Source organism: Nannobrachium achirus, assembly GCF_963921795.1.
Source record: "Nannobrachium achirus genome assembly, chromosome: 6".
In the NCBI taxonomy this organism is placed as follows: Eukaryota; Metazoa; Chordata; class Actinopteri; order Myctophiformes; family Myctophidae; genus Nannobrachium; species Nannobrachium achirus.
Window position 1 is genome coordinate 3,966,890 of NC_137815.1, and position 11,379 is coordinate 3,978,268.

General features: G+C 40.0%; 1 protein-coding gene across 1 annotated transcript; it reads left to right on the plus strand.

The window, feature by feature from the left end:
- Positions 1-2,110: 2,110 nt before the first annotated feature.
- On the plus strand, positions 2,111-5,786 carry LOC308286379 (uncharacterized protein; the record flags this gene model as incomplete). Its single annotated transcript, XM_080727375.1, has 4 exons — positions 2,111-2,189; positions 2,685-2,756; positions 3,432-3,509; positions 4,074-5,786. The coding sequence occupies 4 exons, from the start codon at positions 2,111-2,113 to the stop codon at positions 5,348-5,350; spliced, it is 1,506 nt and encodes a 501-aa protein (XP_080583501.1). The 3' UTR covers positions 5,351-5,786.
- Between the last annotated feature and the right edge of the window lie 5,593 nt (positions 5,787-11,379).

Sequence of the window (11,379 nt, forward strand, 5' to 3'; positions counted from 1 at the left end):
CATCAAAAGCGGTATCTGGATATGATCCGGGATCTGACAGAAAAACACCAAGAACTGGAGAAAAATAACAAACTACTGACAGAAAAAGATCAGGAATTGGATGAACATAAACAGCTGCTGTCAGAAAAAGAACAAGAACTGGCGAAAAGTAATAAACTATTGGAAGAAAAACAGCAAGAACTGAAGAAGAACAATAAACTACTGATAGAAAAGGACCAAGAAATGAAGAACAGTAAAACACTACTGACAGAAAAGCACCATGAAGACCTGAAGAAAAGTAATAAACTACTGTCAGAAAAAGTCCAAGAATTGGATGAACATAAACAGCTGCTGTCAGAAAAAGAACAAGAATTGAGGAACAGTAATAAACTACTGACAGAAAAAGACAACCAACTGAAGGAAAGAAATAAACAAATAAAAGAAAACAAACAAGACTTGGAGAAACAAAGACAACTACTGACAGAAAAAGACCAAGAGATGAAAAACAGTAATAAACTACTGTCAGAAAAAGACCAAGAACTGGATAAACATAAACAGCTGCTGTCAGAAAAAGAACAAGAACTAAAGAACAGTGATAAACTACTGACAGAAAAAGACCAAAAGATCAAGAACAGTAATAAACTACTGTCAGAAAAAGACCAAGAACTGAAGGAAAGAAATAAACAAATAAAAGAAAGATCCCAAGAATTGGATACATGTAATAAACTACTGACAGAAAAAGATCAGGAATTGGATGAACATAAACAGCTGCTGTCAGAAAAAGAACAAGAACTGGCGAAAAGTAATAAACTATTGGAAGAACAACAGCAAGAACTGAATAATAATAATAAACTACTGACAGAAAAAGACCAAGAGATAAAGAACAGTAAAACACTACTGACAGAAAAGCACCAAGAAGAACTGAAGAACAGTAATAAACTACTGTCAGAAAAAGACAACCAACTGAAGGAAAGAAATAAACAACTAAAAGAAAAAGCCCAAGAATTGGACATAAGTAATAAAATCATGACAGAAAAAGACCAAGAATTGGAGAAACAGAGACAACTACTGACAGAAAAAGACAGCAAACTGGAGGAAAGTTCTAAACAAATAACAGAAAAAGGCCACCAGCTGATGGAAAGTATCAAACTACTGACAGAAAAAGACCAAGAACTGAAGAAAAGTAATAAACTACTGGCAGAAAAAGACCAAGAATTGAAGAACATTAATAAACTACTGACAGAAAAAGTTAACCAACTGAAGGAAAGAAATAAACAACTAAAAGAAAAAGCCCAAGAATTGGACATAAGTAATAAAATAATGACAGAAAAAGACCAAGAATTGGAAAAACAGAGACAACTACTGACAGAAAAAGACAGCAAACTGGAGGAAAGTTCTAAACAAATAACAGAAAAAGACCACCAGCTGATGGAAAGTATCAAACTACTGACAGAAAAAGACCAAGAACTGAAGAAAAGTAATAAACTATTGACAGAAACAGACATACAATTGGAGGACTGTAAACAAGTGCTGTCAGAAAAAGACCAAGAACTGAATCAGAAAGACGAAGAGCTGAAGATGAGGAAAGAGGAAGAGGATGATGAAAACGAACAGCTTGGTGAGAATTGGATTATAAAAAAACTCATATCTTGATTATTAGTGTCAGTGTTTCATTAAATAATGAATAATATAATATAATATAATATAATATAATATAATATAATATAATAATGATATCTTTAACATGACATTACAGCGCAGCAGATCTGTGATCTGAAGACTGAATTAGAGAAACTGAGGACTAAATCAGGCCAACAGACTGGTCAGTAAGATGAAATACATGTCCTTATTTGGATGTGTGTGTGTGTGTGTGTGTGTGTGTGTGTGTGTGTGTGTGTGTGTGTGTGTGTGTGTGTGTGTGTGTGTGTGTGTGTGTGTGTGTGTGTGTGTGTGTGTGTGTGTGTGTGTGTGTGTGTGTGTGTGTGTGTGTGTGTGTGTGTGTGTGTGTGTGTGTGTGTGCGTGCGTGCGTGCGTGCGTGCGTGCGTGCGTGCGTGCGTGCGTGCGTGCGTGCGTGTATATATATTTTTTTTCCTTTTTTCTTCCAGTGATTAATTAAATCATAAATACTGCATGTCTTTCGCAGCTCAGCAGATATTTGATTTGAAGACTGAATCAGAGAAACTGGGAACTGAATCTGACAAAAAGACTGGTCAGTAAGGTGAATTGATCTTTCCTCATGTGCGACATTATAACATTAATACGTTGATAAATAGTTGTATTGTCTCGTCTTATAGAGCGTGGGTATACGTCTACAGCAGGCCCCAAGATACCAGTCAGGAGATGGAGCATCAACATTCCTCCAGGAAGTAAGTCATTAAAAGTACAAAAGTACTACCGTAACATACCGGTACATCCAGTGTCATTTAATAAAGTACTACCGTAACATACATCCAGTGTCATTTAATAAAGTACTACCGTAACATACATCCAGTGTCATTTAATAAACACTTTTTGAGCGGTGCTAACCGCTCCTACATCTGGCTTTGTCTGTTTGTCCCTGTTCGCCCTGTGTTCATTGGCCAAGCTTCGCTGGACCCTTAATTAAATGAACTCATGAATAGCACCGCTCACTTCACAATGGGTGTGATTTTGAGTAAATTCTCTTACTTTTGACAATACCTGGACTATTTATGTTGTGTTGCAGAGGATGGAGGGAACACAGACTCCACTCTTCCACTGAAGAAGACACGCAGTATGTTATGGCTTCCTCCAGACAGTGAGTCAATGTTAATCTTTCAATTTGTGTTCATGATGGTACACTATTACTTATATGGTCATGCATTCACTTCCATTGACTGCCTTTATATGGTTATACTTGTTCTATCGATAAATAGGAAATCTACAAAATGATCTAAATGTAATCACCAGCTCATGTCTGTGGTGGAGACATCTGCGTGCATTTACGATTTCCAAAACAGTGACGACAGTTTGCAAAAATCAAAAAAAAAAAAAATAATAATAATAATAACTCTGGTCTGAAAATAAATACGAAACGGGCGGAAGTGTGGGCTGCGATATTTGGCCGATAAATAGCCTTTTGTTACCACCACACTGACTTCTCATTGATTGATTGATTGATTGAATATTTTATTAGACAACAATGAAGAGTACAGTCAAAACAAAAACAAAAAATAGTACAGCACAATTACAGTGAAACACCCATGCTTAATGTAAAAACACATGAACATTACCAGTAAAGCGTAACACAAAAAAATAAGGTAATTGTGAATGGTCAGTGCAACAGCGTATTTCTATGTGATGTCAGAACCACCCCGTAGTATCTCTTTGACATTAAAATGTCCAAATAATGCATTAACATATAGATTCTGGCTCTACAGTACATGATCCAATCCACCTGGACTGTTTGTTTGATGCCTATGTTGTGTTGCAGTGCGTGAAATGACCACTGATGAAGACTCCTTTCTACCAGTGAGGAAGAGGAGACTCAGTAAGGATCTACCTCCAGATAGTAAGTCGATTTAAACAAAGATAACCTTGATTTATGGACTTACCGTAAGAGACAGTGTAATGTGTCTGTAGTATTTTTCTATTTGTTCCAATTTCCTCGTTGGCATTGCCTTGTGCATTGTGTTCCCTGATTGCTGCCAAGTCCCCCACTGTCTGTCCCGGACAGACCGGACAGCCCCCCAAAAGAGGACATGTCCGTGTAAAAGAGGACGTATGGTCATCCTACCTCTGACACACATTGGGTCACCAACGGCTTGTTTTACAATTCACTTGATGGATTCATTTAATACGATAAAAGCAACAATGAAAATCATGGCAAGGATTATCGTTATCAAACATGTGATGTCTGAGCATGACTAATTTGTCCCAGAAAAATACAGCAATTATGAATCTTTAACTAGATTCTCTTATGATGTGGCATGTTCACTCTGATCTTGCACAATCTTATTGGGGCACTGACATTGTGTGTGATAATGTACTGTATAGGCACATTGTTTAGTAACTGAGTTTTTACTGTATATTGTGTTTATAGTTTTATAACATTATCCATTGTGTTGTCTTCCAGTGGCAGTAGACAACACTTTGGACTCACCAGTGTCTACCACTGCACCTGAGCTGAGACTGGTGCTACTGGGGAGGACTGGAGCTGTGAGGAACGCAGTAGGAAACACCATCCTGGGCAAGGAGGCGTTCTGCGCTGAGGCCAGCTCCTCCCACCTGAGCCAGAGGAGTCGGAGGAGAGAGGGTGACGTCTGTGGGAGACGGCTGGTGTTGGTGGACACTCCAGACTCTGGATGCTCACTGGAGGACACGAGGCAGGATGCGGGGCTGTGTGTACGTCTGTCCGCCCCGGGTCCCCATGCCTTCCTCCTGGTCATACCAGCAGAGCCCTCTGAAGGAGAGGTGAGAGGGATGATGGAGAAGATGCAGGAGGCATTTGGAGAGAGCTGCTGGGAACACAGCATTGTCATCTTCACCCACGCTGACGGTGTGAAAAAGCTGAATCTTGAGGCGTTTCTCCAAACAAGGCATCAGGAACATCAGCTGCTTGTAGAGAAATGTGGGAACAGATGTCACCTCCTCAACATCACAGACAGCAGCGGAGCTGATCAGGTTTCACAGCTGCTGGAGAAGATAGACATCATGGTGGCAGGAAACACAGAGAGCTTCTACAGCACTCAGACCTACCAGGAGGCAGAGGCCCAGGTCAGAGAGATGGAGAGAAAGATTCAGAGAGACATGGTGGAGAGGAGACACGTGGAGGAGCAGAAGATGAGGGAGAGGTTTGAGAAGGAGCTCAAGGACTTTATGGGGAAGACAGAGGGAACCATTCAAGAGCTCAAGGGAGAAATTGTTAAGATTGGGAATCGGTTGACTGAACTGGAGAGACAAATGAGGCGGGAGAGGGATGAAGAAAAGAAAAGCGAGCTGGAAGAAGAGCTTAGGAAGGAATCTGAGAGAAGAGAGGAACTGGAGAGAGAGCTGGAGAGGTTTACATCAGAGAGAGAGGAAGAGAAGAGAGAGAGGGAGGAGAGACACAGACAGGACATGGAGGAGATGAGAGAGACGTACGAAGGAGAGGCCAGAGTAGAAGCAGAGCGATACCTAACCAAGATATTCCTGCCTGAGATTTTCAGCAATATGATCGCAAAGGCAAAGATGCAGGGAGAGTTTAGGAGGCAACTGGAGGAGAACAGAGAGATTAAACTAAAGTTAGAGGAGAGCCACAGCAGATATTCAGTACTGAAGGAGATGTATGACAACTCACTGGACATACGCCTGAACTTACTGGATAAATCAGAACTGGTAGAAGGGGGAACATGTGAGAGGGGGAACATGTGAGCAGAAGCAGGGTTCAGGAGATTCCACTTTTAGCTGCTGTAAAGAATAGTCAGCATATGTACGTTTGGAAGAGCAACATTTAATTGTATTATCTTTTAACTAAAACATTACGTTCCAACTACATGGTATCAATGCAGAACCTTTGTTAGCTTCCAAGACCAATATGTCCAGAAATGAACTATCGCGGTACATGCATAGATACAAGATATGTATTTGTTAACTTTAGGATGTGTAACAGCACAAAAAAAAAAAAAAAAACTCACCTTGTTTATCTTTGTGTGAAATTAAGGAAGCATGTTTAATAATTAAGATTTTAAATCTGGCTTGTAAATAGCTGCTCAGTTTATGCTAATTCATGTTGTGATGATGATGATGATGATGATGATGATGGTGATGATGATGATTATTATTACAGTAAACTTTGTTTCATATGAAAGACTTTTCATAACTAGTGTTACTTATTAAATTATGTCCTACTGCATATTCATTATTGATAGCTTTTTGATCGACTGTAGATACAATATATCACCAAGATAGAGGAGAACATCAACCCAGTTCTTAAATCCTTACACTGGCTCCCTGTGTGTCAAATAATTGATTTCAAAATACTACTGCTGTTCTATAAAGCTTTAAATTGCTTTGGGCCAAAATATATATGACCTACGATGTTATGAACCAATCAGACCTCTCAGGTAATTTGGGAAAAGTCTGCTTTCAAATAATTGTGAGGAAGCAGCATTTAGTTTTTACACACTAACCATGAGGCTTGCATAATTATGTCATTAGAATGTCTCACTCCTCATGCTAAATCAATTAACCACAAATTAAATATGTATGCGCCCAACATTTGTCAACACGTATAAAAGAAAGTTGTCAAACAATCTATTTCTTGTATGCAAATTATAGACATGATGCAAATTCAACCGATTTTTATTTATTGTCAGCTGACACGTTTACAGTTGAATTATTAGTTGCCTCTGTGTGTTTGCAAGTGTGGGCACAGTTTGCTATTGGACTCCAATGTCACACTATTACATTATAATATTGACCACATAACATGAACGCAGGCTTACCATCTTGATAAGGTGTCCATTTACTCCATTTCAATTCCGATGCAGGACGGGGTAGTGTTTGCCTAAAGGGCAGACTCCCATCAGTATAAATCAATAAAGCTCTGATAAAACAAAAAGAAAACAGATGTTGGCTGAGTGAACAATTGTTCAGTAGAAAGTGCTTATACAATAAGCCTATCCATTCCAAGTGTTATTTGCCTTTGAAAACTAACTCACTATTCTCATTACATGTGAGTTTATTTATTTATAAATATTTGTATATGGACAGGGCAGTGCATATTAATGATCACCACACATACAATGCTGTGTAACTAGGCCTTCACCGTATTTAGCAAGAATGCTATTTTCCATCTCTAGTCTCCATACAGAAAGCAAGCAACATTACAACAAAAGAAACACATATAAACATTACTAAAATGGTGCAAACAGAAGAGAAAATACAACAGTAAAAAAGGCCTATTTTTGGCCTAAGATACCAGAAAAGCTCTCTTCACAGTGAGAGAAGCCCTGGCCAGCCTCTCCTGGCCCCCGGGGGAGTTTTCCCAGGCTGAACCCAGACACCTGCTGCCTCACGTGGGATGGAACTCTGACGACCACGTGGCCTGGCTGCGTCACACCCTGCTCAGCCTGCACATCCCACCCTGGCAGCCAGAGCCCTCCCAGCACGGTCAGTGGAGACATGGATTCATCTATCACGATGAGGATATGATTTATCCATAATTATTTATCTAGATCAGTGGTTCTCAATCTGTGGGTCGGGACCCCCAGGGGGGTCCCCAAATTATTTTGGGGGGGTCCCCAGATGAATAACTTAATGTGCAACATTGTTTTCTCTTTCAACAGTAAACAAACAAACATAATGTTAAAGTGTATAGAGGGAATCTGCACATTTCTAAAGTGACAATTTAAGGACTTTTTAATAGCCTACCTCTAAAATGACATTAGACATTGGCCAAATTCTCAAATATTAGAGGCAGAAATTGTGAAAATAGCAGATCTACATGTAGATCTGCTATTAGTAGGGGGGGAGGGGGGGGGGGGAGGGGGGGGGGGGGGGTCCCCAGTTAGAATATGATTATCCCCAGTTATAATATGATTATTTTGGGGTCGCGGCCTGAAATGGTTGAGAACCACTGATCTAGATAGCATATTATTTATCCATATTATTTATCCATATATTATTGTGTATCAATATTATTTATCTATATAGCATATTATTTATCCATATATTATTATGTATCTATATTATTTATCTATATAGCATATGATTTATCAATAGTATTTATCTATATAGCATATTATTTATCTATATTATTTATCTATATAGCATATTATTTCTCCATATTATTTATTTTTAATAATGTATTAACGTTTAAGTTGAATCAAAAAATGCAGAGCTGCTATAGTTAATTATTGGAGCAGTGGTTCCCAAACGTTTAGCCCAAAACTAGTGAAAATAGACAATCTACAAAGCTTCAAAGAGAGAGAGAGAGAGAGATAGAGAGAGAGAGAGAGAGAGAGAGAGAGAGAGAGAGAGTTTTAAATTGTGTGAAAAGTAATTACAATTGAAAACTAAATGTAGGAAAATAAATAACAGCTTATTTATTCGAGGCCCATAAAAAAAAAATATCCGCAACCCACATATGGGTCCCGACCCACTGTTTGGGAAACAGTGCATCAGAGGCTTCTAAAGTTCCACTGCAGTGCACTGGCTCCCCCTGCTGGGCAACAACTGCTTTTTAATGCATGGCTGAAAAGTTCTCCTCACAACATTACACTTCATTCATTAAAAGATCAAATGATGAAGGCTTCACCTTCATGTTTCTGTCAAACTGGAGCAATGACTTGAGGCCTCCTGTTCAGTGCTACCAGTGCTGTTATATTATTTTATATAATGTTAAATCATGGATTAAAGTTCTCAGTCGCCACGACTGATTTGAGTCATTTGGATTCCATAATAGCCAGCATGTCTGCTATGGAAGCATGTTGATCACCTGAAGTAGTCGATAGACAAGCTCTCAATGTGTCAATTTACAATTGAAGCATTTAGCAGAGCGACATACAATAAGCAAGGTAATACATCAGTATATCAACATCAATACATGAAATGGAAAGAAATAGTAAGCAATCTAAGAAAGCAATTAGACAAAGCACTTATTCAGTAAAAATCAACAAATGATAACGTAAAAAAAAAAAAAAAAGATCTAAAGGACTTCATGGTCATTGAGGGTGGGCGAGTGCTACGGTAAGTGCTATGGGCTAAGGTGAAGTCTTTAAACAGGGGTCAGCAAACCTTGCCTAGCCCTGCTTTAAACACTTTAAACGTTGTAGACAGGCTGCTTTTTAAGACCTGGTACCACTTTGATCATTATGTTATGCTTTAACTATTAAACTATAGCAGATCTACAAGCTTACAGTGTGGCACCAAGTGCTGTACTGCGAGCTTGTACATCTGCTATTCTTGAGGTCCTTGTCATTAAAAAAATCAAAAACCACTGACGTGTTTTTTTTGTTGTTTTTATTTTATCCATATTAAGTCGCTCCCTACGGTCGCAATTACAAAGATTTGCACCAATTTTCACAGCTTTTCAAAAATAGCAGATCTACAAGCTCACAGCGTGGCACTGGGTGCCACACTTTGAGCTTGTATATCTGATATTTTTCAATAGCTTAAGTATAAAATAATTCCAGGTCTTAATGGGTAAATCCATGGTAATGTGTTACGGTCTGATGGGAGTCTGTTCTCCTTTATGGCAGTGAATGCTGGACCCTGAAGCCAACTCTGCAGAAGTCTCTAGACGGGTGCTGCACCACAATGTTACATGTAGTGCTCAATATCTCAACATCAGCAAGAGTACACATGTTACCAACAAGAATCTGTATGCTGGAATATTAAAGGAGTAGTTCACCCCCAAAATGACTTTTTTCCTATCGAGACTTGGGTTCAATAATAGTGTTTTGTTTTTGTCGCCTTCCTAAAATAATTTGAGGAGAAGCTTTGTAGGCCGAATACATTTGGGTCTCCATCCGGAATCAATGGGGGTACATTTATTATAATCAAATTATTGTCTTAGGAATGTGACAAAAAAAAAAGATATTATTGAACTCCATGGGGTGAAAAAAAAAGTACTCAAGAAAGACGCAGGAGTGCAAAGCAACAACGAGCTGGCCAGATGTGTGGAGAACCGAGATGACTGGAAGCGAGGATGGAGGGCTCGTCTGAGGACGACCTAGAGAGAGAGAGAGAGAGAGAGAGAGAGAGAGAGACAGAGAGAGAGAGAGAGAGAGAGAGAGAATGTGTTACATGATGTTGTGTCAATGTACATGTATCATGTTGTATGGTGTTTGCAGCCTCCTGGTCAGAGCCAGGGACATGCTGGGCCCCTGATTCAGCCCGGTAAAAAGAGTTGGAGAGGCCCTCATTGTGCGCTATAGAGAGAGATCTCTCTATAGCGCTGCTGCTACTTTGCCATTTCAGATCATGACAAGTGGGCCAATTACATGAGTTATATTTCGTCGTTGTCGGGTGGAAACCTTGTATGTCCAAAACCGTTAGTTTCGTATTTATCATTTTAAAAATGATTTAAACTAGTGAAAACAGACGATCTACAAGCACACAACGCCTCGCACCGCGAGGTGTTGTGTGCTTGTAGATCTGCTTGGAGTTGTCCCGCTTTTCCCAATGGCCAGCACGTCCCTGGTCAGAGCTGTGCTCCTCCATCTACCAGTACTGTTCCCTCATCCCGGCCTCTGACCACACAGCCCCTCTCCTCATGTCCAGACTGGACCACCTGCTGCACAGCGTCAGCCTGCAGGGGGGCTCCCAGAGGACCCCCCAGAGGACCCCCCAGAGCCCCACGTACCAACACATTCCCTGGGACAACATCGTGCTGCTCTGCATCGACCACAAGATGAAAGACTGGCCCCCCACCGGACCCCCTGTCTGTGAAGGTCTGTTCAGTGGTTCTCAATCTTTTCAGGATGTGACCCCCAAAATAATCATACTTTAACTGGGGACCCCCCCACCCTGACGAGCACTAAGAGTTGAGGCATTACATTTTGTATAACATGGTTCTGTTGTGAAAATAGCTGATCTACATGCTTGTAGTAGCATGTAGATTGGCTATTTTCACAATTTCAGCCTCATATTAGACCATTTGACCAATGTATAATTTGTCATTTTAGATATATTAAAAAGTCCTCAAATTGTCACTTTAAACATGTGCAGATATCCTCTATACACTTAAACTTTGTGTTGGCTTGTTTACTGTTGAGTGAGAAAACAATGTTTCACATTAAGTTGATCATCTGGGGACCCCCCAAAATAATGTGGGGACCCCCATGGGGGTCCCGACCCACAGGTCTGGTCTATATAACAATGCTAACTAAATGACATGTGGGTCTGGTTTTGTATGAATAATTGAACATGCAAAGTTGCCATTTGGGCAAATATAAGCCCGTTCTATCACTCTCTGCTATGATTTGACCGACTGGCACTGCTGCCTACTGGGCTACAAAAGTCCACTTAATAATAATATAGTGCTTTTCAAGGTACCCAAAGTCGCTTAACAAAACAGGAATAAAAGATAAAATAAAAACAACTTTATTAATTTAAAAGTCTAAAAGCAAAGAAGAAAATTAGCAGAACAGATTAAAATAGCAGAGAGGGAGAGTAGAGTTAGGTGTGGAAAGAAAGTCTAAAGAGGTGAGTTTTGAGGGAGGCTTTGAACACGGCAAGGGTGGGGGTGGCTTTTATGTGAGGTGGGAGTGGGTTCCAGAGGGTGGGGGCTGCAACTGAGAAAGCCCTGTCACCCCAGGTGTGTTTTTTTTTGTTTTTTTTTTGCTTTATGGGTGAATTCCAGGAGGTTGGCATTGCTGAGGGCCTTGTAGGTGGTGATCAGTATTTTGAAATCAATTCTGTATTTTACTGGGAGCCAAAGGAGGTTGTGGAGAACT